We start from the raw sequence: 27,483 nt of genomic DNA on the forward strand, positions 1-27,483 counted from the left end.
AATATATTCTAAAGTGCATTGTTGCACTCTGAATGTATTTTATTCTTTGAATTACCTTGGTGTATGAAAGGTGCTCTATAAATACACTTGCCTTGCCTTTGTATCTGTCAGTCTACCTGTGTCCCTTTTATGCCCATATGAAGATCCCTGATGTCCTATGCCCATACTGTACCCTTAAACTGAAAATAGTACCAGTAAGACGCCTCAGGGCGACAAGCGACCTCGCGAGGTCGTGCCATGTCTGCCATCTGGCCAGTGATGTATATCGATGACATACCGGTATATGGTCATAAAAGGGATTCTGGGGAATACCCATATATGGACTTTTACATAATGGAGAACGCCAGCGGCGCCACTCGTCGGCAGTCTCCCCTGGGACACAGGAGCATGCAGGCATGGACATGGGTGGCTGGTGTCCCTGCTCTGTGTTCACGCGGCGGTGCTTGACAGCTCTTTGGCATGGGATCAACTTTCGCTTTGGCATGGGATCAACTTAGAGTCTTGAAGGATGTCAGAACAGGTACATTTTCATTCAGTCATTGCTAATTTATACCATTCTTGATGAGTCTGAGTCACAGTGATGTCACAGTGATGTGGACATCAGGTATCTTCATACAGTACTGTATATGGGCAGAAAGGGATTTGTTCCCCCTGGCATCACAGGGATCTCTCTAACAGGGCATCATCTGAGATACAATCCCTTTTATGCCCACATATGGAGATCCCTAACACTATGATGTCACCTGTTTATGCCCATATATGGAGATCTCTGCTCTGAGTATCTGACATCACCTTACCTGTCACCTGTGATGTCACAGTTATGTGTCAGGGGAAGCACAATGTCAGGTGTCCGCCCGGACGGAGATGGACAAGCTGTGTTGTGACGTTTCTGATAGTAAACTGTGACCTACGGTCGCAACAACAATTACAGCGAAGAATAGTTTAAACCTCTGCAAACAAAGGATGTTTACATCAATTTTACATGAAAAGGATAAGTACATCAATCAATATTCAAAGTAGTAGTAATATTCATAGTATATACTGAATGTTATACAAGGCCAGTGATATTATAAAGGGACTTTTGTGTGTGTGTGTGTGTGTGTGTGTGTGTGAGTGTGGGGCGAGTTTCTCTCTGTGCTTCTCATTGTATTTCTCTCTGGTTTGACTATGCTTATGTAAAAAAAAGTGACAAAAAGAAACAAGGGAACAACTGTCTTCTTGGTGTCATCAACACAACAGTAGGCTACTGACCCTGTATTCACACATGAATACGCAGATTACGCGCTATTTGGTCGACCTATCAACATTCATTCTGTCAAGCTTAGAGGCCAGTTGAACACGGGCAATCAGTTTATCACCCACTAGTTCAGACACACTTGAATTTGGATCAGATCTTGTTTGCCTATTTGCTGCCCACAGTAGTTGAGTTTAACCAATGGTCTACTAATGATGGATGTGAACACAGTGACACATGGTACGACCAGGTAGTTATGTGTAGGCTTATCTACTGTATACTGGGCTGCACAATATATAATCACAATATCAACATGAACTCTACTTTTACATATCACAAGATGACTTGTGACTTGTTTTCACTTGTTTTCACGTTTATATAAATTTCAACAATCCAGGTATAAAAGATGTCTAGATTCAAAGATTTGTTTTAAGGAGAACGGTGAGAAACTATTATTATTAAGGTGGCGGTATACATATATATACACAGGTATATTCATTATCAATAGCAGCCAGGTGGAATGTTTTCAGTAAAACCATCTTATTGGAATGGATATATAATCCACTTCATTCTTCTTTAATCAGTGTATGCATGCATATAGTAGGCTATACATTGTCTGTGATTGTGCTGTTAACTTCAAACCCAAGGCAGGAAGACATGTTATCGCTTATTGCATGTTTTCCTAATATCGTGCAGCCCTATGAGACAGCCAGTATTATCTCTAGACTGCTCTATGAAGACCCCAGGTAGGATTCAGTTGCATCTCCACAAACACATAAAGTTAACACGTTAATTTATTGGGAAAATACAGACAGAAAAACAATCAGAATTTAATCAAAATAATCCATCCAATAACTAATCTGTGATTCATGATCTGTGAAGTTTAAAACACAAAGTAGCTCCTGCCGTTTGTCTCTCTGTTGGGGCAGGAACACAACCCAGTCAACCCCAAACTGGAACATGTAATAATGTGTCACTGATCTGGTTTACTGGGCAGTAAAGAACCCTGTTTGCTGATAAGCCAGTGACAACAGCTGTAAATCCATCACTGGTCAGCAGGTGGAGCTGTGTGACCATCTATTTAATTGTCTTATTATCACTATCCCAATGGTTCTCAAAGGCCCCTTTTCCAACAGGGTAGAACCGATTCAGTTATTTTTTCCTGCCTTCAGAGTGTTTCCACTAAAAATGAATTGGTTCAGAACCCTTAAAGTTGGTTCGGAACTGAAACCAAAAATTGGCTACTGGTTCCGTACTAATCCGAATCTAAAACGGAACCAGTCCCAGAACCAAAGTTCTTTTGGTGGAAAAGGGGCCAAAGTGGAGTCCATGGACCCTCGGGATTCCTTGATGGGGTTCCAATGGACAGGTCTGTAAACTGTGAGAGCATACAAATGGAACCAACTGGACCCATACTATGGGGGTCACAGCTCTATACCGTCCTGTCAGGGTTGTTGTCCATCAGGTTTTGGATGCGGGCCAGGATGATCTCGTTGCTGCTGCTGCAGTCCTCCGTTCTGTAGGGCGGCGCCACCGTCAGCACGTTGGCGACCTTGAGCACCTCCTGCTCCCCTGTCACCTCCTCCACCGGGACCCGGTTCTTCTCCAGCCACGCCCGAACGCTCTGCTTCCTCCTGCGGAGCTCCTCGCCGCTCAGCGTCTCCCCCGCCGCCTCTCCAAGGAAGGCGGTGCGGAGGCGCTCGCGCACCTCCTCATCTCCCTCGCCAATGACCTCCACCTGCTCCACAGCATGGCCCATCACCACTGACACAGAGGCACCTCCACCTGTTGGAGACATTCAGTCAAGCATAGATGTAGGGATCATGTGTTGCTAAGACTACCTAAAGCAGGGGTGCCCAAACGTTTTTGACCTGAGAGGTACTTTTAAAATGACCAGCTCATCATGATCTACCCAGTACCCACCCAAAAATGTTTTACCTGAGGGGGATTTGGAGGGATTTGGCGTTAAATACTGTATAAGACAAACAGTACTTGGAATGGGAAATAGTGGGGAAAAAAGTCTTCATCCCATTCTGTGAGGAATAGGTTTTCGAATTCAAGTGACAGATGCCAAAAAGAGGGGCATACCATGTGGTCTACCTGCACAACCTCTGTGATCTATCTGGTAGATCACGATCTACCTTTTGGGCACCCCTGACCTAAAGTCTAAACTACTACTCCGTAGTACTATGGTGCCGCTTGCCCAAAAGAACTGATCTAAAAGCTGACAACACGTGTTGGTGATGCAACACTCCACCAAATGTTAGATATGATCTAATAGTGCTTAACCTTTATAATTTCAAGGACACCCAGTTTGATAAGCATTAGGCCACGGATCCCGTTATGATGCTATTCTTTATCTCTAGGACTCCAATCTAAGCTGTAAAATCCTGTGCTATTTTAACTACGAGGGTATACAAATGGAACCAAATGGATCCATAAGGGTCCATTTGGTTCCCTTCATACACCCTCAAGAGTTACAGACCTGCAAGAGTCCATCTGGACCTCTTTTGGTCGCTGAACCCCACGTTGAGAACCAGGGACCTAGTAGGATCCAGGGCTGTCCGATCCGCTGGAACATTTCCCGAACATGGGTTTCCATCCATGTTTGAGCTAGGGTCATAGATTTGGATCTCAAATATCATGTTGATGAAGGTTTCAGCCCGATCCAACCACCATGGGTCATCTGAGCTACTCTGGATAATATCTCACATTGATGAGTGATGATGTCAGACAGTCACTCCATATTGGGTGAGGTTTCAGCCCGATCCGACTGCCTTTGACTTTCTTTGTAAAATAGTAGTTTAAAATGTTAGTTTAATAGTTTAAATATTTAATTATGAGTTGTTAGCGTGCAAAGAAATTTGGCACTGATATTTTTGCGAGATTAGCCCAGGAGCCAGGACAGATCGACCCCCCCCCCCCCCACACACACACACACACACACAAAATAATATAAATCCATCATTCATACCTTCCTGAAAGTTGACCAGCACAACACTGTTGAGAGGAGACATAACAGTAGTTAGTTTTTATTCTTCTTTCACTGAGAAACTAATACAACTAGTTCAAGTTTAAGGGTATTTTTTTTTAATGTTTTGTCTGATAATGATGTACCATGCATATTCAAATCATGTAGTAGACTATATTTTATATTTCAGGCCATTTCCCAAAGCATACTTTTTATTCCTTACGTTTTCACACTTTGGTGGGAAAATAGCCATTTCATATTTGCCCAGCCATGGCATGACAGTCATGTCAGGCCTATTAGCTCTCCATCCCATAACAATAACATGATGTTTTACCTGGCTGATACGGGGTCCACGGTGAACATCCAGCCCAGGTGATCCTGTCTGTCTGTCGCCCGAACTTTCACCTCTTTATGTAAATATTCTGACCATTCTAAAGGCGTCATGTGCATCCACACGCACATGACTGCTGCAGTGGCCTATCAACTAGAATACAATATGAAATTAAACGGATCCACCGTCAACTGGGTGAAATGGACAATAAGCAATTAACTCTCTTCATCCAGTCGCACAGTACTGCTGTCACTGCCACCCATATGAATTGTAATACGAATATGAAACCTAATTCAATCTGATTCAACAAGATGAAAGAAACGTCAGCGATGCTCTGAACAGTGAACACACCTTATTTTAGTGTGGGACCGATGGTGTGTCGGTGAAATGCACCCGGAAGAAACGTGTCAGCGTCCGAATAGTTCCTCCTTTTCTTTTGCAAAAATTAAATATAAAATGACTGGTGCAAAATCTGGAATCGGCTATGGTTTCTGAGGACGTGTGGCTTTTCAAGCAGATTCTTGAACAAAAATAAGTACACTAGGAGTAGGCCTATAGCAGTTTAAATATCTCTCTCTGTGTATGTGTGTACACACACACACACACACACACACACACACACACACACACACACACACACACACACACACACACACACACACACACACACACACACACACACACATATATATGCATATCTTTCTGTACTTTTTGTACTCTTATCTGTGTATTATTGCCATCCATCTCTTATGGAATTCATTCATAGATGCCAAAAAAGTATGGTATGACACAATATTTAGTACAGAAAGAGGCTGCCGTTTATTAGTGTGCATCACTGAGTTTGAACTTTGATAGTACAAGATACATGTCTGACATTATAGAGCTCTCACACTAAAAGGCAAAGGAAATAATAAATGTCATTATTTATAAAGAAAAGGTTTCGGTTCATGAATCATGAGACAATGTGGGATCATTGGAGAAACTCAAACAGAAATGTTCTCACAATCAACCATGTTTTAATTGAGAAGTTTATGAACAATCAGCAGTTTAAATTAATCAAATACTTATATACTTAAATGACCTGTAACATATACCTCATTGACCAATGTATTTTGGTCACTTCCCTTTATTCCCTCTTCACCAAATCCCCTTGCCAAAAATAGCCAATCTACAAGCTCTCATCGCCGAATGTTCACCCCAGTATAGACCGTTTTCCTGAGCACTCCCAGGTAGAGGGCGCAGTTAGCCATGGCTGCAGCGTCGCTCTAGTCTGTTGATGCACCACGAGGAGTTACAAAGATCTTCGCCAGAAGTGGATACAAAATATCAACCTAAAGGACTTTGTTCCCACAAGGAACAGCACAGCAGGTTATTGAAACCTTTAGTTAGCTACTCACTCCTAATGTTAGCATGCAGCCTTGGGTAGCCATGCGTGTTTTGTATTGATTTCCCTGGTTGTACGCAGGGTTGAAACCGCAGCTACGATGACACCCTCTCCAAGGTGTTGCTCAGGAAATCGGTGTATATGGACACTAGCCGTTCATGTGGTTAAGTAATACCCACGCGTCCATTTAGACCCTGTGGTCCCTGGGACCGACATTGAGCACCAGAGGGGTTCAATACCCTTTCTAGACTTTATCTTCCTTCTCTTCATCCGTAGGGTCCAGACTCAATAGTTTGGTATCTTCCTTCTCTTCATCCGTAGGGTCCAGACTCAACAGTTTGGTATCTTCCTTCTCTTCATCCGTAGGGTCCAGACTCAACAGTTTGGTTTCAGCCCCGGACCCCCCTGCTCCGCCCCCCTCAGCTCTGTCCGCCAATGCAGCGCCGCCTGCTACGACACCGGCCACTGCTGCCCCGCCCACCGCTGCTCCAGCCCCGGCGACCATGGCCGACGCCCCCGCTGTCAGACCCACGGCACCTGAATAGAGAAAAGGACAGTTCCCTTTAGTACAGGGGTGGGCAACTTTGATGATGGAGAGGGCCACTATATTTCCAACTTCACTCCAGAGGGCCACATTGCAAATCGCTACGTCCTACTTTGTCATTCTAGTATCTCATTCAAAAGAAGCAAAAATAGCAGATCTTCAAGCTCAAAACGCATTGCGCTGCGATGCGTTTTGAGCTTGTAGATCGGCTATTTTTGCTTCTTTTGAATTGGAATCCTGAATAATGTTTTGTTATTTTTTAATTGGAATCCTGAAATGTAATATTTTGAATTAATTTCAAACACATTTAGTTATATACTCATGTTAACTTTATGAACTACAAATACATACATTTGAAATAAAATAAAAACACACATTTTAATACTATGCTACTACTATGCTATAGACTGAAGGAATTAAAGCAGGTCATGTTTGGAATTGTAACAGCTGAATTCAATAATATATCGGTATTCCAGTATTAACCTGCGGGCCTCATTAAGTGAACGTGGGGGCCGCATGTGGCCCCCGGGCCGCCAGTTGCCCATGTATGCTTTAGTACATGGGTTTTCAACAGGTGGACTGGAGGTATTGCAGCAGGTGGTCCCTGGCCATGCATTCAGATATTATATTTTGAGAGAGGACTTGAGCTGTCCTGCTTGGTCCAGGTAAAGAATAGTTGTATTCAAATGTAGGTAGCTATATACAACAAAATTGTGCTTCTTGCCAGACAATATCCATGCTCTTTATTGGTAATAAAATGCTTTGAAAACTGACACTATTGTGTCAGGTGGGTCTATGATGGACCCACTGACACAATAGTGGTGGTGGTCCCCAGTTTGGTCATAGTTGGTCTCTAGGTGAAAATCAGTTGAAACCCCCTGCTTTAGTGTAATACAAATATATACCTATTGCCCTCTAAAACACTGCCATTTTCTTAGTGCAATAATACATGAGCAAGGTCAAACAAAAACATAGCCTTAAAAATATATATAGTTTGCACCTTTTGTACTCGTTTTGTACCACTGTTCTTGTATTTATGTATGCTCTTTTCCTTCTGTGGGGATAATCCGGTGTAGTTACATTATATGTATTGTTCATTAAATTAATATGCAATGTCCCGTCTATATATAATTTCTCAGCTACCTGCTGATTGAAGAACGGCCACCAGACTTCCTGCCGCCACTCCTCCCCCACTGGCTATGGCGGCTGATGACATCATACTGGCGGCGAATGAGCCGGCGGCAATTCCGGCGGACGTGAACCCGACTCCTGCCAGGACGAAGGGAGCTGCGACCACAGCACCGACTGTAACAGAGACCAGAAATAGCATTTTAAAAAATATCAGCTATTTCTGAAAATTTTCAACAGATTAATATACAGAAGGCAGGGCAGGAATTTCATGAAGGCCTTGTTTTTTCGTTTTTCCCCTGTCTGTCCGTGTGTGCCCATTTGTCTGTCCGTCCGTCGTTCCATTTGTGAACATCTCATCTCTGGCTCTGTTGGCCCCATCAAAGAGTGCATGCACACTCCCTAGATGCCAGAGAAGAACCTCTGCCCCAATTTCTTTCATATTCATCCTGATTGGAAATTTCAAACATGGCCGCCATGTGAATATGGTCTATGGAACATGAGATCTGTCTTCTCTTACCTCCACAGACGAGAGCTCCACCCACTGCCGCTGCAGAAATGAGAATATTGCCTGTAAAAGGAAAGAGAAAATATAATAATAATTAGAATATATATATATATATATATATATATGTCTACTTATATTTCAAAATCTTGATTTCAGATCAAAGATTAGCTAGATTTTTGATAGGGACCTATATATAATTTGTATAACAAGAATTGACATGCAAATGTTCATTATGAAAATATATGATTATATAAGTGGCATGTTAATGAATCTACACTGAAATGTATAAACATCTAATGTTTTGTATAAATCACACACACACACACACACACACACACACACACACACAAACACACACACACACACACACACACACACACACACACACACACACGCACACACACTTAGAAGTTTGCATAGGAAAAGGTACAGTTAAGTTTCATGACAGTACAATTCACTGGTACAAAGTCAACTAAAAGGATCAACAACTCGACAAAGCTTTTGGGCTTGTTGGGGTCATATTATATAACATTGAATGACAGACAAATAAAACACAGTAGAGTAGATTATAGATACGGCAGGAAATATCAACAACAAACAAATCGTAATTGTTAGTAGGCCTACAGATCAACGAGTGTGTGTTTATTTTATCATGTGTTCTTCTTACGTTTTATCTTCTTCTGTCTCTCTCTCTCGCCGCTCGCGGCAGTCTCTCTCTCTCTCTGTTCGTCTGCCTGTCTCTCTGTGTCGTCAATCTCGTCAAGGTAGTGCGCGGTGAGAACGGACACCAGGTCCTGGTACGTTCTGGTTCGAGTCCGACGCCCACTGTTATGGATCTGGAGGAGTCTCAGCACAATTCTGCGTCCTTCATCGCCCAGGTATCGCATCAGTGTGGTTGCCCTGTCCTCCCCCGGATAGGGGTCTTCCGTGTCCAAATACAGGCTGAAATCACTGAACCACTGGGCCCACGGTACCGGCGGGGGAGAGCCTGCTTTGTCCAGGAACGGATCGGGAGGGCAGAACGGTGCCATGGTGGTGACTGGACGGTCTGGTCTGGACCGACCGAGCAGCTATATTTATAAACTAAGGCTGGACTCAGATATCAGCTATTCAGCTAGCTTCCCAGTTCTCAGGAAAGCCTGGTGAGGCGAGGTTAGCTTCCCAGGAAAAATAAACACAGAAACTTTCGGTTTCTTTACGTCACACTGTCTCAGCGAAAAATACGCCCCCACCTGCCTCTGATTGGCCTACCAACTGACACATGGAAGGGATGCACACGGAAGCGTTGCAGATTCCCAATCCCTTCTTGGTCCTATGTCTTGGTCCCCTCAGCCTCAGTAATGCCTTCTCCTGAAATAGAACGGTAAATTAATATATTTTACAATAACCTGGCCCCTGCTAGAGTTGCCCATGTTAGTTCAATTAACATTTGCGTTAACCTTGCCTGTTTGTCTCACTCTTAACATGTGTATTCATTAACATTTTATAATAAAATAATGATATGATCATAATAAGTGCTATAGCCTACTGTAGTTGCGACCGTAGGTCGCATTTACTATCAAAAGCTCCACGGGCTGTCTCTGTCAGTGAGTCACACTTTTGCCCTGCTCATATCTCCACAACCGTTGCCCCGATCCATGCCAAAATTTCCACACAAACTCCTTGCCTGCCAAACTACAACCTCCAAGGACCCCCGGAGTTCCAGGGACCCCCAGGTCCCTGGGGGACCCCCAGGTGTAAAAACAATCACCACATACACGTCACACTTTCCCCCTACTCATATCTCGGCCACCGTTGGCCCGATCCATGCCAAAATTTCCACACAAACTCCTTGCCTGCCAAACTACAACCTCCAAGGACCCCCGGAGTTCCAGGGGGACCCCCAGGTCCCTGGGGGACCCCCAGGTGTAAAAAAAAATACCAAATGTGCAAAAATGACCAAATGACCACCCCCACGGGGCTGCTCACAGGGAATTCCTGGGGACCACCCACTCCTGGTGCTCCAGAACGGATGCAAAAGTGGTGGCGCCCCCCAGTGGAGGACCCCCTCCACTGCAGCTCACATAAAATGCCCTAACTTGGCCTAGGAGCGTCCGGGAGAGCCGGGGCCGGTACCTATTCGTCCGCCAAGGCAACGCAGAGACCCCACCCCTCATTTCTCACATGGCCCTCTTCTAGCGAGACCTACGGTCGCTTATCTCCCGATTAGGGAGTCTTACTGGTTATAGCAGAGACTGAGACAACAGACTGAAAAACAAAGTTATTCAAAGGGTCAATTCACACTGAGCTCTATACAGTATGTAAAACTAAAGATATAGTTTTGAAAAAAGTCAAGTGGATGGCAAAGTTCACACCAACTTAAAAAAATACAATGGTGAACAGTAGTTATAGTTATAGGCTATAGTTATAGACAGTGTTCATATATATATATATATATATATATATATACACATATACACACAATTCACAATTTTGTTACGCAGTGAAGAACATGTTTGTCTAAAATGTCTCCCCAGATGCTCGGATCCACATGTGCCTGCCTTCCCCACAATAGTGAGCATCTGCAACGATCACAACATCAACTGGCATAGGCACTGAGCTGTGAAGATGAGTTTATCTTCACAACTGGTAGTAAGTAGATATAAATTATATTCAACATTAAATAAATCCCTACATATTTTGTTGTACAGTGAGTAAAAACGGCACATCTAGACGTTGACCTTGTAGATGTTTGCCTTTTTGGTCTAAACCAAATCTCTTTGCCAAAAATAGCTGTTCTACATCCTCACAACAATGTGAGGCACTACACTGTGAACTTGTAGATCTGCAAATTTTTGGTTCGAATAATGGATCCTGGGGTTCAATTGGTTAAGGTAATTTATGCACATCCCTAGGTGTAACTTAAATTTTGTCATCATATTTTAAAGGCGGACTGCAACGGAAGTTTTACACTACTACAGTACCTTATGGTGAAGCAGTTCCTCGTGAAACGGTCCAGAAAGGAGGGACATACTGTAGCGCTCGAAGGAATGTGATTTTATGGTCAAAAAGTAGGCGGGCCATAACTCATTGAAGACATTAATATGTAAAGACAGGCGGGCTGACGATTGGCGCTCAGTATCACAGCGCCTCTCCCATAGACTGACAAGGCAGCGGCTACGGAAACAAATTTGTGATCATAGTAGATAAGATGTCGACCGCGGCTTGTGATTGACTGAACCGGAGGCAAGCCAGCACAACACACTGGCTCGGCTGTGCGGAAAGGACGAACGGGGCGGAGGGGGAAGGGGGGAGCCATGCGAACCAGCGGCTCGCGGGGAGTAGATGAATTTGAAGTTGATTGACACAGGCACCTGTCGGTCATTCTGACTTCGTGAATAGCGATAACGTGCGTCATCACACATTACGTTTTTGTTTTTGTTTGTTTTACTTTTTTTGCCTGTTAGGTATTAGCCTGGTTCCAGCCCATAGACCCCGCCCACTCTCAGAGTGGACTGTTTCTCTGGTCTGGAGCTGAGTAAATGAATCGGCAGTTTAGCAACCCGAAATTGCGGCTTTCCAATGAGCGCAGGGGGTGGGGGTGGGTTTAACGAATATCCAATCCGCGCAGCAGTTGAAACAATTCAAACGAAGTTCACACACCAGGCAGGCAGGCACACGCACGCGCGCATGAGCGTGCACGCTCGCACAAAAGTCCCTCCCCGTAAATCATTCAGACGGGGCACAGTGTCAGACTCAAGCGTCAGCTTAGTCTGAAATCAGGCTAGTTAGGTATAGCCATATTATTACTACAGATATGCTCTAAAGTGTGAAAAACTTATTTTTGATTTCACTAGGTCTTTAAAAGACATTTTAGGTGATGCATTGTATTATTATTGGTCACTTGGTGACGGTCTTTTGCAGCTGAAGCTTGAGTCTGACATTGTTCCCTGTCTGACAAAAACCAATCACTAGAGATGAGCAGATCCGCCTACTTGTGGCTTCATCCGTGGGCACAACATTGCTTCCACACAGAAACATGTCATCAACAGCTTGGTGAAGTGTGTGTGTGTGTGTGTGTGTGTGTGTGTGTGTGTGTGTGTGTGTGTGTGTGTGTGTGTGTGTGTGTGTGTGTGTGTGTGTGTGTGTGTGTGTGTGTGTGTGTGTGTGTGTGTGTGTTTCCTAAAATGTAATCATTTCAACTGTTTAGCGCGGATTGGTTATTCGTTAGACTCATCCCCCACCCCCTGCGCTCATTGGAGGAGCCGCCATTTCAGACAGATAACTGCAGATTTTGAACACAACACCAGACCAGAGAAGCAGTCCACTCTGAGAGTGGGTGGGGTCTATGGGCTCATTGGGCTGGAGCCAGGCTAGGCACTGTGTGTGTGTGTGTGTGTGTGTGTGTGTGTGTGTGTGTGTGTGTGTGTGTGTGTGTGTGTGCGTGTGTGTGTGTGTGTGTGTGTGTGTGTGTGTGTGTGTGTGTGTGTGTGTTTTGCTTCATTTTCAGAGAAGAGATGCAGAGATGATGCAGTGTGTAGGTGATGGTTTCAGAAGACGATGCTGAAGCGGCTGCTTCAGAAGATGGTAATCAGTCAGAATGCACTATTTCAACATTTAGACCTGTAGTGCAGTGATAACCTAATTACTCTACTCTGACTTCTAAAAGTATAGATTTTGTTGTGAATAAGCCATTACTTTATATTAATTGATGTTGTGTTATTTTCCAGCATCACATCAAGCTGCAGCAGTACTTGCCAAAATGTATGAGGACATGCTAGCCAAGGTCAGCAGCGACTCATCTTTGACTGTTGCAGTAGTGGCTACAGGAAAAGCCTACCAAAAAAATAAAAACGATCCAGCCAAAGTCTCCACAGCCTGGCACATGTTTAGGCGCTACAACAAGACTAGGCTGGCATCGGTTCAATCAACAGCCAATCGTAGAGCTGCCGGGCATGTAGGGCCTGCAAATCATGCCCAGGGGGGGGGGGGGGGGGGGCGGGGGGCCTTAACACATGGGATGCCAGGAACGTGATAACGTTATGCCGCTCTATATACATTTGGGCCATTTGAAAATCAACTATCTACATTCTACAAGCTCGCAATCTGTCGCATCGTGCCACATTATGAGATCCGCTACTTACACATTTTTACAAATAAAACAAAGATAGTGAGGGGTGAGGCCAAATAGTAGTAATTTGCTTGAGAGATCAATAGTTTTACACTCCTGTTGGCCTTTATGGTTGTGTTGCACTCAATGCAGTGTTGTTCATAAAAGAGATTCTGTTTTTCGGAGACAAATAAATAATACTAATTCTGTACACATATTTCATTTGCTTATTTTTTTGAGCCAGACATTACTCTAATCAGTTTGTCTCAAGGGACAAGGGCCAAAGATTTGCAGTTCAGCCCAACCATGCATTCATTAATACACCTTTGCTGATTTTAGGGTATAATCTCTTGTATTATTTAAGTATTGTGTTCTTTATTGCTTGTGGATAATCAATTTAACCACCCAGAATGTTTTGAATATCAAAACTAGCAGCTGTGTAAGTTGGACTGCATTAGCCTACTGACAGGTTACCAATGACTATATAGCCTACTGTATGACTTTGTCAGTTCGGCTTGGAACTTGAAACGGCGCTCTTGATGAGGTTTTCTCACACCAAAAAAGTATTAGGGCAACAATATGTTTCCTCTGGGGAAACATGAACAAAATAACACACATCCATATGGATCAAATGTGAACAGCACTGGTAAGATCATGATGAGGTGGAACCAGGATGGAACCCCCCTTTGCATTCACTTGAGCTCCTGTTGAAAGAGATCAGATGAACATTAAATCAAGGACTCTCAACAAAAGTCTGAATGAAAGTGTTGCATTTTACTGAAGGAAGCAGAAGTACTTCAATCTCTAAAAACTGATGCTCATGTTTCATTTCAGAGCAGGTGCAAAAGCACAGAAATTGATTTGTAAATGTATGTGCTTTCTGCAACGCGTACAACAAAAACAAAACAACAAAAGCTAAATTGTTGCCTGTGTTCAGTGGGGTAAAATAACTAAACTCAAGTTTGGCCATTTGAAAATAGCCGATCTACTTTGGTCCTAAACTCCTTATGCTATGGACCAGGCAGAGCTACTTGCATTTTCAAATGATTTGTGTATACATTTTATTCACAATACAAATTATTACATTATGCATTATTTTCTACTTTTGGTACTTTAAGTACATTTTGATACCAATACTTTTGTATTTTTTTTTTGTCTTTTTACTGAAGTAAGAATTCTGGACTTTAAAGACCCAATGAAATGACTATTTTGGGTATTTTATTTTGAAGTTTCAGTTTGAAAAAGAAGCCTGTGTGTTTCTGAACCAATCCGAGGGGACCAGCCCTTCAGGCGATGGGATTTAAAATCGGAGTAATGGGAGCGAGCCAGCAATGGGAAACAAACAGGTGAATGTAATCAAAGGTTCATTTATATGCAAGCGGACCTGTCTATGTCATCACTTTTTGAATTTCTGTTCACAGGAAATAATTAAGAATGGCCAAATGGTTTATTTTGGCATCTAGTGTTAGGAATGCCCATTACCACGGATAAGCTCTAAAAGTGTGAAAAACGTATTTTTCATTTCACTGGGTCTTTAACTTGTTACAGTCACAGGATATTTCTTCATTGCATTGCAGTAAAAACGTGTGACTCCAGTTTCCACCACTGCCTGTGTGTGTGTGTTATGTCTTTTGTTGACATTTTTGCAAATAAACCTTTACTTTGAAGTGCCCTGCCGGAGGAGGTGTTTTCCACCAGTGTGTGATGTGTGTGTGCGGTGTGTGACAGTCAGTCAGTCGCCCTGCTCTGCTCCTTGTTGAAGAAGATGGAGGCCGCCTGGATGTAAACTTGTACGCAGCACAACTCTAGCGAGCCATTATAATAACGAATATCACACACCTGTTATGTCAACAGCTCCAGTCCGTCCAGGTAAAAACACCACCCCTCTGTCTACAACATCACACACACACACACACACACACAGCTAGCCTGGTTGCTATCGTAGCTAATATAGCACCGAAATGACAACCAGAGGAAGCTAATTCGCTAGCTAACCTCTATAGCAACAGTGACATACGACGCAGCTGGTAAGAATAGAACGTTTTCTTTGCCTTAAATTCTCATTATTATTACACTTCTTTCGTCGTGTCGTTGGTCCAGTCAGTACCAAACCTGGCCTATACGTTCATTATACATTAGGACGGTGCATATGGGATCAATGCTAATGTTCTACTTGCTACTTTTATGAACGTTTCCTGGTTGATCAGCTGCTGCAAGATGCTTCCTGCACCGCGTTAAAGCCAGGAGAACACAAACTTAACACACCGTTATAATGCATGCATTGACATGGAGTGCACTGATGAAGTGACATAATGCATTGACTTCACGTTCAACTTTATTATGTCGCATCACAGGTTTGTTTACAGATGTAACCACAAAACGGAAGTGTGTGAATTTCTTAGCTCACAAGTTTAAGAAAGAAAGGGGTAAAGAATGGAGAAAGAAACAAGTAAAGAAGACAAGTCAGATAGTCCTAATAATTAAAGCGATGTCAAATGTTTACACAAGGTTCCATACTTAAAACTAGTAAATAATAATAGCAATAAAATCTGATTAGAATAGCAGCAGATATGAACACTGTATGCATAGTCTCTGGTGCAGTCTGTTGTGATCTCATCTTTGCTTTATCTGTGACCTCACCCATCGTTGTTGTTGCTTAGCCTTTGACCAAGAAAGAATACTAGTATAATAGATGTATTTTAGGAGTCTGACTTTTACTTTCGTATCTACACGTAAAAGTCAGACTCAATAAAATACATATATCTATGATAGTCTCGATGCTCATGGTGACAAGTGATAGGTTTGGGCAATATAATATGGATATTATATCAATATCATTTCATACTTGTCCAAATACCTTTTTGAAGAATTAAAGATATTTGATATTTAACATCCTAAATAATAACTAGTCCTGTCCTGTGTCCTGTGTGTGGGTACTATGCACACTCGCAGTATATGAGGGATTGAATGTAGGTAGGCATCTCAAAAGTAATGTTGGAGAACTATGACGTCAGTGTATAATTTGGGCATTGTTTCAGCATGCGGCTGTTACAGTGGTGGCAACACGGTTTAGTATCAGTGATGTCAGCATGCAGACAGGCGGTCAGACAGTGGACGTACAGACATTTGCTAATTTAATGGTTAGATGATAAATAATATATCAATAATATTGATATTTCAAGGTATTTGATGTTGCGCATAATTATCCCATGACATAATTATTATTATAATTATGGGGCGGCATAGCTCAGGGGTAGAGAAACTGGTATTAGAGCACGAAGGGTATAAATCCCGAAGGGTTCCCAGTTCGAATCCGGGCTCCCCCTGAGTTAATGTCGAAGGGTCCTTGGGCAAGACTCTGAACCCCTAATTGCTCCCGGTGAGTAGGTTGGTGCCTTGCATGGCTTCCTCCGCCACCGGTGTATGAATGTGTGTGTGAATGGGTGAATGTAATGCACAATCTATGTAAAGCGCTTTGGATTAAAAGCGCTATATAAATGCACCATTTACCATTTACCATTTATCCATAATCACATGGCTGCTCAGATGGGGCTGGATTGATCTCTTGTGTGCAGGTGGTGTTAGTAGATCTTCATCATTGATCTATTTGTGCAGGTGGAGGCAGGTGGTGTGAGTAGACCATCATCATCACACCATCATCATGTACTCGGAGTGGCGCTCGCTGCACCTGGTGGTGCAGAGTGACCAGGGCCACCTCAGTGTCCTGCACACGTACCCGGATGGTGTGGGCATGGAGGTGGCCAACGCCGTGGTCAAACCCCTGGGGACAGCCGTCAGTCCAGTGGCCACGGAGAACATCCTCAAGACAGACAAGGAGGTAAGAGAGAGGACACAAACACTAGAGATGGGGGTTAATTTGAGTTAACTTGCTGCGCCGATTAAAAATCGTCTTTTCAGCTTCACTGCAGAGGTTTTCGTACCTTTTACGCAGCGCGTAGATCGTGCATGCTGGTCCACGAATCGTGTATCACATGTGTGCACAGCATTCGCCGCTACATAAAAGAAAAGAAAAACAGAACGAAATCTGTGCAGCTGACTTGGAGCTACGAGCTTTCGTGTTTTCCCTGTAAACAAATGAAAACTGGATGCGGTCATTGAGAACCGATTATGTCCCGCCTCCCGGATCTGGAAATTGATCCGTTTCCGCTCCCAGACCGGAAGTGCTTTTTATAAAGTGAAGGCTTTAGTAGGCTTGAACCAACTCATTTCAATCAATAATGTTCCTCATTTGTGATTCTCCCTCTTTATGCTCACTTTTGAACATTCAAATTAAATTCCATTCCACATGTCCTGCCTATCATCGTTCCCACTTCTCGGCCTTAAGAGCCCTTATCTCGTCTCCAGGAGAAAAAGCCTGGAAAAGAACTACAGCCAAAAGTGTCTATGGGGTGGGCCTTCCCTTGTATATGCTTAATAATTCCTATAATTATGATAATAGATCAGATTTATATAGCACTTTTCTAAGTACCCAAATTCGCTTTACATAAGGGAAAGGAAAGGAGCAAACAACTTAAAAAAACAAAAAACAAAAAAAAAGTCGTGCACGGGTTGGAGAGACAGCCTAACTTCCCCTGGAAGCTGCCTTTTTTGACCAATCATGACATGGTTTTCATGTCATGGGAATGAATAGCAGATCTGCACAGCATTAACATAACTTCCTTTTGGGCTTTAGGGCGGTACTTCCGCTTAGATATTTTCAGTAGAAGTGGAATTTAATCTTGTGACCTCACTGTTGTGGAATCCAAGCAGCAGACTCTTCTATAACTTGGCCTCATGGGCAACTAAAATAACAACACAACCCTCTCTACATCTAAAAAAGCCTTCATTGTGATTTGTTTTCCCCCCTACCCAGGTAAAATGGACCATGGAAGTGCTGAGTTATGGTCTAAGCCTTCCCCTAGATGGGGATACTGTCAAACTGTGCGTGGATGTTTACACAGACTGGATGATGGCTCTGGTGTCACCCAGGGACTCTATGCCTCAGCCTGTGGTCAGGGAGCCCAATCTGTACATCCAGACCATCCTTAAACATCTCTACAATGTCTTCCTACCCAGGTATAATGGCACACATTTGCAAGGGTTAGCCTATATTTTTCATTAACCATATATTTAGGGCTGTCATGATATATCATTTTACATGACGATTAATTGTCATTCAAATAATTGGCGATTAACGATTTAATTGTGTTTTTGTCGTTGATAATTACATTTCTGTTTGGCTTTTAGGCTTTGAAGTTGCATATGGCAGATATGATACATAACCTAAACACACAAATACATTACTGACATATTTGACGACTTACTACTTAAAAAAATAACATTGATAGTGGAAATAGCCGATCTACAAGCTCACAGCGCGTCGCATCGATCTGCTATTTCCACTATTTCTGACATTTTTCAACATTCACGATTATGACGATTATGACAAAATAATTGCGATAATGTCAAATAATCACGATTAGACGATTATGTAATAATTGTGACAGCCCTTGGTGCCCCAAGGCCTGAAAAAAACCCAGAATACAGTAAAAGTTTGTATTTAACTCAAATTTGATTTCAATATCGAAATCAACCTCACATCAGTGACTCATTTTTGCATACATCTGTTGTTGTTCTACTCTTAGACTTTGCTGTTGATGTGAAATTGTTCTTCTCTGTTGTGATAATTGCTAGTGAACACATCAAAGTAGCCAATCTAGCCATGCACTTATCGCTTAGTTACGTGCCAGTTCTTTAAATTAAGGATGAGAGGGAAAGGAAAGAAAATACAAAACCAGTGTTTTGACAGCCACGCTGTCTGCCCCAGGGTTTAGATTTTTACTTTCTCTCATTTGGCACATAAGCTATGTGGCTACTTTGATCTTTTCAGGATCCTTTACTGTTGGTCGGCATCTCAACAGGACTGGTGTGCGTCCTCTCTTATTCTCTTTGAACATCCTAATTGCTAGTAACACGGCCTTAATCACTTAAACCCTATTTTATAATTCATTGTATGATGGTGTCTCATGGTGAAATGGTAGATAGATGTGCTGTTTTTGCTCTTTTTGAAAATCCTTGCTTATAATCACATGCCACAAATGGAGACGCCAGTTTGACAAAAACAAAAACGGGGAAAAAAGGGGGGTGGGGGGGACACTATTTACTCTTATACAAATACCATTTTTCCCATCGCTTTTTGTATGTCTCTGCTTTGGTCCTCAGGTTATACGTAATTTTTTCCATGAGGCTGATTTCTTCCACAATGTCCAACCAATGTTCCTCGCTAGGAGGGGCCTCTTTCAACCACCTTCTTGTGATTGCTTTTTTAGCCGCCAGTGTCAGGATTTTGAACAGATGAACGTCCTCTTGTCCGTGTCTTCGGGTATCAAGCCAAGATATAATACCCTGGGGTCATTAATGATCTTATAACCCATGATTTCCTCTAATATCCTTAGAACACTGTCCCAAGATGTCTGTATTTTCTTACAAGACCAGAATATATGCGAGTGATCAACATTCAAGTGGCCACATTGTCTCCAACAATATTGCGGCTTTCCTAATTGTTTACTTTTGATTTTTGGTGTAATAAACACATTTTTCCACCCGAATTCCCTCCAACCTTTTGTGTTTCACAAATAGAATGCCAGTCACTCACAGACAGTTCAATATTGAATTCAGATTCCCACTTCAATTTTACATACAGTGTATTTATTCTTTTTGTATTTTTAAACATTCTCATCAGTTGTGGGGACAAAAATCCAGAGGTGTTTTGTGTCAATACTTTTCAGTTGAAGATAAATATGCATTAGCTTCTATACACCGTAGATCTGCAACTCATGATGTCTCATCTTCTTCCCCCCCAGGCCTGAACAGCACAGTCTGAACCACATCAGACTGTGCCAGCAGGTTCTGACTGCGGTCCAGAAGCTGGCCCGGGAGTCCATCAACATGGAGAGAGAGACCTGGGAGGTGCTGCTTCTCTTCCTGCTCCGTGTGAATGACACGCTGCTGGCCCCGCCCACTATCGGGGGTAAGCTCACCGCGACCTTACTTATTGATCTGTAGCCCAGTGCCTCTTGAATCGAATGTTTGATTTAACCTGTTTTCAGGGGGACTGCCCATAAGTCCGAAGGTTCATTAGTCCGAAGGTTCATTAGTTCGAAATTAGTTAGGGTTACTGGGGTTAGGGTTAGGGTTAGGGCTAGGGTTAGGCATAGCATTCTTAACAATTTCAGACTAATGAACCTTCGGACTAATGAACCTTAGAGCTCTACCATTTAATTTTCCTTTTTTTTAATGACTGAGGTATCTGCAATTAATGCAGCAGATGTGTCCCGATCCTTGCCTGTGGCAAGAAAGAAAATTACGTGTGGTGTTGTGAGCTTGTAGATCAGCTATTTGAGTCATGTCCTCAAATATGAGCTTGAATCAAATCTTGAAATTGATTGCAAGATGTTGCATTTTCTATACAAAATATCAGTCTAAACAATGGTTATCGGTGGTCTTGGACTCTGGATTGGCATTGGACCCAAAAGTCTGCAAAACGTACTGAAAACCTTTCAGTTGAATGCAGAGAAAAGTAAACATCAACTCAACTGGTAGGAAAAAAGCTCAAGGTGATGGTGGTGTGTCAGTTTTCTACATGAAAAGAGCCTCTTAAAATCAGATTTGGAGGGTGGGGCACGCTTCAAATCAGATTTAAGATTTGTATCGCAGCACAAGTGAATGCAGAGTATGTCCACGCTCAGCTTTACTTAGTGGCAAGTGTGTAACATTCTCCCCTGTGTGCCCACTAGTTGGGGTGGCCGAGAAGCTGGCAGAGAAACTGATGGCGGTGCTGTTTGAGGTGTGGCTGCTGGCGTGCGCTCGCTGCTTCCCCACACCACCCTACTGGAAGACGGCACGGGAGATGCTGGCCAACTGGAGACACCACCCACCAGTGGTGGAGCAGTGGAGCAGGGTGGCATGTGCCCTCACCTCCAGGTAAATGAATCACAGAACACTTGAATAATCGCTTTTACCAGGTACCTGTACGAGTCATTATTTAACCCATTTAGGCCTAGAATTGGGCTTGCAAAGCTGGTGTCATACTGGGATGCCCCTCCCCCGGCAGCCATTTTGAGAGGGTCGGGGGATATATACTAGCTATAGTAGCAGGGCTTGACATTAAAGGGATATTTCACTTTCAAAAAAACTTTTGGTAATTTTATCGTCTAATCAGGCTTTTATGAACACCCTGAACAGTTTTTAATTTGCTTGATTCAATATTTAGATATTTGATGTAAATGTTACCAGGCCCTCCAGGCCCAGGGCCTCTACCCACACACACCCATTGTAACTTTAAACTTCTTTTTAACCATGATAGATTCATTAAAAACACCCATTATTTTTTCTGGTGATTCCTACTACCCTCCTAATATGTGAGCAGGCCGTGTTTTTTCGATAACTTTGTTCATCTATTTTTGATAATTATTTATAAGTATTTCATTTTTTCCATTTCCCCCAAATAATTATTAAAATCACACCCGTGTGAAGTGGAGCTGTGTGTGTGTGTGTGTGTGTGTGTGTGTGTGTGTGTGTGTGTGTGTGTGTGTGTGTGTGTGTGTGTGTGTGTGTGTGTGTGTGTGTGTGTGTGTGTGTGTGTGTGTGTGTGTGTGTGTGTGTGTGTGTGTAGATCATGTGTACCGATTTTTGTGACATTTGAAGAAAATATGTAGGAAAAGGAGCAAAAAGTGTGTTTTGGAGAAAATTCAAGATGGCGGAAAATCTATCCTGGCGCAAATGGGCGTGGCCTATATGGGGAGATGCGTCTTGACCCAAGGAATCCAGGGAAAAAAGAATTTTAATTTTCCGATCCACGGTTCAAGAGTTACGGGGCAAAACGTAAAGTGGGCCGTTATAGCGCCACCATGAGGCCGAGTGATGTAATTATTTTTCGATTCATTCTTAAAATCATTATGAATCTCCTCTCCGAGGTTTGAAACTGTAGCTCCTATGGTTTACGAGAGAAAAATACTTGAAAGTGATTTCTTGCATTGTCCCATTATAAGTCAATGGGGACAATTAAGCGTCGTTTTTTGCCGATTACGTCGGCATGGTAAGGCGGATCGGAACGAAAGGTAATAGAACACCATTCCCGGCCGAGCCGCACATTTTGATGTATATATTGCGCGAGTGGCGTAAATGGTGCGGCACTAGTTACGCGCCGAAGTCAGGCTACATACACACACACACACACACACACACAGACAGACCCACACAGCCACGTATAGGGAGCCTGTGTTTCACACAGCTCCAAAAATAAATGAAAAAAGTATCGAAAAAACACGGCCTGCTCACGTATTAGGAGTGTAGTATGAGACACCAGAAAAATAATGAGTTTTTTTAATTAATCTATCATGGTTAAAATGGAGTTAGAAGTTACAATGGGTGTGTATGTGGAGAAAAGCCCATAAGGTGTTTCCCTGTTGAAAGTGGAATATCCCTTTTAACTTTTTGAGGCGCAGTGTCATCTGGACAGTCTTTTTATTCATTTTTTCCTCTTTTTTTGGACAAATAAATAAGACCCCCTTGGCCCCCTCCACTCCATAGTCCATAGTCTGCATACAGCACAAAGCTGCTAGGAGCATCACAGAAAAAGTGAAACCAAAAGCCACAGCTATAGTAGCAGGGCTTGACATTAACTTTTTGAGGTAGAGTGTCCTCTGGACAAGTACATTTCCCTTTCACTTGTCCAGGCACAAAAGTCACTTTGTTAATTTGCCATCTCACAGTCTTTTTTTATTTTATTTCTTTGGACAAATAAATAAGACCCGCTTGGCCCCCTCCACTCCACAGTCCATAGTCTATCCAGCACAAAGCTGCTAGGAGCGTCACAGAAAAAGTGAAACCAAAAGCCACAAGTACATTTAAAAATGTTCCTTAGAGCTAGTACGCTGCATGCATGCATTGAAGCCCTGCTACTATAGCTAGTATATATCCCCCGACCCTCCCAAAATGGCTGCCGGGGGAGGGGCATCCCAGTATGACACCAGCTTTGCAAGCCCAATTGAATGCTTTAACCAGTGAAAAATAGCAGATATACAAGCTCACAGCGCGGCACCGAGTGCCGCGCTGCGAGCTTGTAGATCTGCTATTTTTGAAAAGGTTGTGAAAATGTGTGCAAATCTTTGAATATATGTATTTTCAAAGCGAACGTTTGTAACTCAAATATTGCTTCTGTGTGGTCCCTGGAACTAAATATTTTGAGATGGGGGTCCGTAGCCAAATAAATATCATTGTGGGGGTCCTTCACATGTAAAGGTTTGAGAACCACTGACATAGTAGTCTCTCAAGAACAGACTAACTGAGCTCCATTTAAGTGAAAAGGACCCTTTCTCTGACGATGGCCAGCCAGATTGCTGACATAGAAACATAGGTTTTTCAAAAAATCTTTGAAGGATTCAAAAGACACTGATAGAATCGGGTCAAAATTCGAATTTTCACGATTTTTCAAAAATAGCAGATCTACAAGCTCGCAGCGCGGCACTCGGTGCCGCGCTGTGAGCTTGTAGATCTGCTATTTTTCAATAGTTGAAGCATAAAATAATAATACTCAATAATGTGTACCCGTTCTAAATGGGTTAATTTGAGCATCACATCTGCTCAGCTGACATGCATCGTTATTGTAAAAAGTGTAACAGTTGGATACTGCTTAGTGCCAACCTGAAATCAGTTATAACAAAGATTATTCACAAAGTGTATTAATAAATAGCCTGCAGTCATTATTACATGAAAACAGCTGTTTTACAGCCTGCCTCTGCAGGAGGCTACGCCTTCTATAAGCAAATCCTTTGTGTCTGTGTGTCTTTGTGCAAACTGCCTGACCGATCATCACCACATTTCTTGACCACAGGCCAACTTGGTACCTCCACTAACTCTTCCTACAGTAAGAGTTGGTGTCCCAACTAATGTGATATGCACTAAATGTCATATGTTTGTCAATCCAGACTGTTACGCTTCACCCACGGCCCCTCCTTCCCTCCTTTCAAAGTCCCGGATGAGGATGCAAGTCTGATCCCTGTGGAGATGGACAACGACTGTGTTTCACAGACCTGGTACCGCTTCCTCCACATGCTCAGGTAACATGGACCACCACCTGCTGGTTTGGCTGATTTTCAAGCTTGAAAGTCGGTTCTTGTTGACATTGGCAAGTGGCACTTTGTTGTACTATTAGATGGCCGTTTTCAGAGTTAGGATGGGCATGTTGCGCCAGTGGGGCCAATTGACTGATGTTCCCATCTTAGGGATCAACATTTTCAAATCATTTCAAAATGTCAAATATAGGAAAAATGCAACACATTGTGAGCTTGCAGATCAGATATTTTCAGGTCTTTGACATGTTTAAAGTTTGGGAAGCGCTGCGTAGAGTATGAATGAAGTATTACGCTTGGCTCATGTCATGTGTGCTTGGATCATATTGACCCTCTGTGTTCCCATAGCAACCCGGTGGACCTGAGCAACCCAGCGATAGTGAGCACCACGCCAAAGTTCCAGGAGCAGTTTCTAAATTCTAGCGGCATACCTCAAGAAGTGGTGCTTCATCCCTGCCTGAAGCAGCTGCCCCAGATCTTCTTCAGGGCCATGAGGGGCATCAGCTGCCTGGTCGATGCCTTCCTGGGTAAGTTAGTGCATGTGTAATCCTTCCTGGGTAAGTTAGTGCATGTGTAATCCTTCCTGGGTAAGTTAGTGCATGTGTAATCCTTCCTGGGTAAGTTAGTGCATGTGTAATCCACATATGAAAAACACAGATGGTTTCAGTTTCAATTTATACATGTATATGATAATATCACACAGACACACACACACACACACACACACACACGTAAGACACTCATTATTCCACCGAACCACACCTTAGAGTTAGGGGTGCTGATCTCCATCACTGAGGCGATTCGATACGCATCTTTCTCGATACACTGCCAGCGATACGATATATTTGCGATACATTGAAATCCTGCCGGTACGATGCATTACGATCCATACCTGACCCCGATACGATGCGATACGATTTACCCCTGTTCCCGATTTTATTGCGATTTGGACTTCACATCGGCTAACCCATACCAGTGATTCTCTAACTTTTACATTTTAAGGACCATCATATCTCAGAGAGTACAAATGGAATCAAATGAACCTATAACAAGAGTAAAACTAAATGTAAACAATACTGGCAGTCACAGCTGCAGTAACCGGTTCAAGACGCCTCGGAAACACAGGATAGAATGAAATACATGAAAAATAGATTCAGTCATGCAGCAAACGATACATCACGATACATTACATCACAATAAGATACATCACGATTTCAGACGTTAATTGTACCGATTTACACACTGAATGAACCGATTCTCTCGTATCGCGCTTGTTTGTATCACGATTAAGATCCGTCTTTTCTATCTTTAACAAACTTCCAAGTTGTTGTTATGTCACAACTCACGTTGCATCCAGATTCCCAAGTCTCCCTACTTGATCATCTGATGTTATTTATGTGAAAGTGTCTAGCTGTCTCTAATTCTTCCTCCTCTGAATAGGTATATCGCGTCCCAGAGCGGACAGTGCCCCGCCCACCCCAGTCAACAGACTGAGCATGTCTCCGCCCCCCTCCGTCAACAACACCACGCCTCCTCACAGCCGGAAGCAGCGACATACCGTGGTCACCAAAACCGCCAGCAAGAGTTCAACTGTGAGTGTGACCCGAACCAAAGTACTTTTTTCATGGGTTAAATATTTAGAAAACCTGACGCCAGACATCCTTATTTTGAACATTGGCCTGCAAATACATATACCCTGCAAAAATAGCAGATCGATCTGCTATTTTCACTACTTTTGCGTGACACTGTCGTACGACAAACTGTAAAATTAGGGCATTAATTTACGAAAAAACAGTGCACAGGGGGTCCACGGGGTCCCTGGACCCCTGTAATCTATCTGAACATTGTGGCTACATCTCCTAGCAGCTAAGCGTCTATTCTCTGTGTTGTTGTTGTTGTTGTCATACAGTGCACACAGAAGTACTTTAAGGTCACTTGCAGGTCAGGAGTCAGGACCGCTATCATAGTGAACATCGCCCTCTAGAGGCTAATATTTGAACCCTGCTTTTTCATTGACAAACTCGGAAAACAGGGCTAGGTTTTTGCCAGACCCAGGGGGTCGGCCTACAAAAGGCTTTGTCGGTCTGTCGGTCTGTCGGTCGGTCGGTCGGTCGGTCGGTCGGTCCCTCTTTTCCTCAGTGTGCCTGTGTTTGCCTCTGACTGCTCATCTGCCCCTCCCTTCCCTTGCTCGGCTGATTGCCTTGAGTGCCGTCACCTGTACAGGACCAGCTGAGTTGAGTTGGCTGACGAGCTGCTGACACTATAAATTCCTCAGCCCATCTACAAGCTCAGAAACATTTCCAGCTGCTCAGCCTATACAATCCTGTGTGTTCATGTGTTAGTTCAGTGCCATACTAGTGAAAACAGCCGATCTACAAGCTCTTGCTATTAAGTGTTGAAAATGGTCCGCCCCAACTCTGTCAGAGTTCCCCTTAAATTTGTTAACAATACACACGTTCCTGTCATAGCCCTCTGCCTGTCTGACTACCACGTTACTGTCATAGCCCTCTGCCTGTCTGACAACCACGTTCCTGTCATAGCCCTCTGCCTGTCTGACTACCACGTTCCTGTCATAGCCCTCTGCCTGTCTGACTACCACTTTCCTGTTTTAGTCCTCTGTCTGTCTGACTGTCACTGTCCTGTCTTAGCCGTCTGTCTGCCTGTCACTGTCCTGTCTTAGTCCTCTGCCTGTCTTACTGTCACTGTCCTGTCTTAGTCCTCTGCCTGTCTGACTGTCACTGTCCTGTTTTAGTCCTCTGTCTGTCTGACTGTCACTGTCCTGTCTCTGTCCTCTGTCTGTCTATCACCCCCCCCCCCTTCCCCATGGATCAACACCTTATCGTGGTGGGGAGGTTTGCGTGCCTTAAGGATCCCACGAGCTATACCAGCTGGAGTCTTGCACTCCTGCCAGCGTCACGCTTGCCGGACAGGTCAAAGGAGAGAGGCCAGACTAAGATTGATCCACCCCCCCCCCCCCCCCCTTCCTTGCATTCTGATTTTCATTGCGGGTCTGGCAGAACCAGGTGACCTGGTCTAGTTAATTGAGTACAGGATATTATTTGAGGATTTACGGTACTTAATATTTGACAGTTTGGTATTAAAATGGTCTTGAAAGTCCTTAAATTGTCACTTTATAAATGTGCAGATATACACTTATACTGT

At 43.3% G+C, this 27,483-nt stretch overlaps 3 protein-coding genes across 4 annotated transcripts in view; 1 reads left to right on the forward strand and 2 right to left on the reverse strand.

Moving 5' to 3' along the window:
- Positions 1 to 2,010: 2,010 nt before the first annotated feature.
- Positions 2,011 to 4,862, reverse strand: gemin6 (gem (nuclear organelle) associated protein 6). The gene is made up of 3 exons (XM_080733795.1): positions 4,540 to 4,862; positions 4,209 to 4,234; positions 2,011 to 3,019 (listed from the first exon to the last, which is right to left on the reverse strand). Exons 1-3 carry the CDS (start codon positions 4,665 to 4,667, stop codon positions 2,667 to 2,669), a joined length of 507 nt encoding a protein of 168 aa, XP_080589921.1. The 5' UTR covers positions 4,668 to 4,862; the 3' UTR covers positions 2,011 to 2,666.
- Positions 4,863 to 5,331: 469 nt separating this feature from the next.
- LOC308291602 (uncharacterized protein) lies at positions 5,332 to 9,293 on the reverse strand. Its single transcript, XM_080733656.1, has 4 exons — positions 8,768 to 9,293; positions 8,113 to 8,163; positions 7,608 to 7,769; positions 5,332 to 6,457 (listed from the first exon to the last, which is right to left on the reverse strand). The coding sequence occupies exons 1-4, from the start codon at positions 9,129 to 9,131 to the stop codon at positions 6,165 to 6,167; spliced, it is 870 nt and encodes a 289-aa protein (XP_080589782.1). The 5' UTR covers positions 9,132 to 9,293; the 3' UTR covers positions 5,332 to 6,164.
- Positions 9,294 to 14,951: 5,658 nt separating this feature from the next.
- ralgapb (Ral GTPase activating protein non-catalytic subunit beta) overlaps positions 14,952 to 27,483 on the forward strand; it is a 41,135-nt gene continuing 28,603 nt past the window's right edge. For both annotated transcript variants that reach the window (XM_080733133.1, XM_080733134.1), the window contains exons 1-8: positions 14,952 to 15,058; positions 16,805 to 17,027; positions 18,063 to 18,265; positions 20,053 to 20,219; positions 20,986 to 21,172; positions 24,178 to 24,309; positions 24,670 to 24,848; positions 25,762 to 25,913. In XM_080733133.1, coding sequence (XP_080589259.1) covers positions 16,851 to 17,027; positions 18,063 to 18,265; positions 20,053 to 20,219; positions 20,986 to 21,172; positions 24,178 to 24,309; positions 24,670 to 24,848; positions 25,762 to 25,913 — 1,197 coding nt within the window. In that variant the 5' untranslated portion in view covers positions 14,952 to 15,058; positions 16,805 to 16,850. The remainder of the gene's footprint in view (positions 15,059 to 16,804; positions 17,028 to 18,062; positions 18,266 to 20,052; positions 20,220 to 20,985; positions 21,173 to 24,177; positions 24,310 to 24,669; positions 24,849 to 25,761; positions 25,914 to 27,483) is intronic.

The sequence above is a fragment of the Nannobrachium achirus genome, assembly GCF_963921795.1.
Source record: "Nannobrachium achirus genome assembly, chromosome: 9".
Taxonomy (NCBI): domain Eukaryota; kingdom Metazoa; phylum Chordata; class Actinopteri; order Myctophiformes; family Myctophidae; genus Nannobrachium; species Nannobrachium achirus.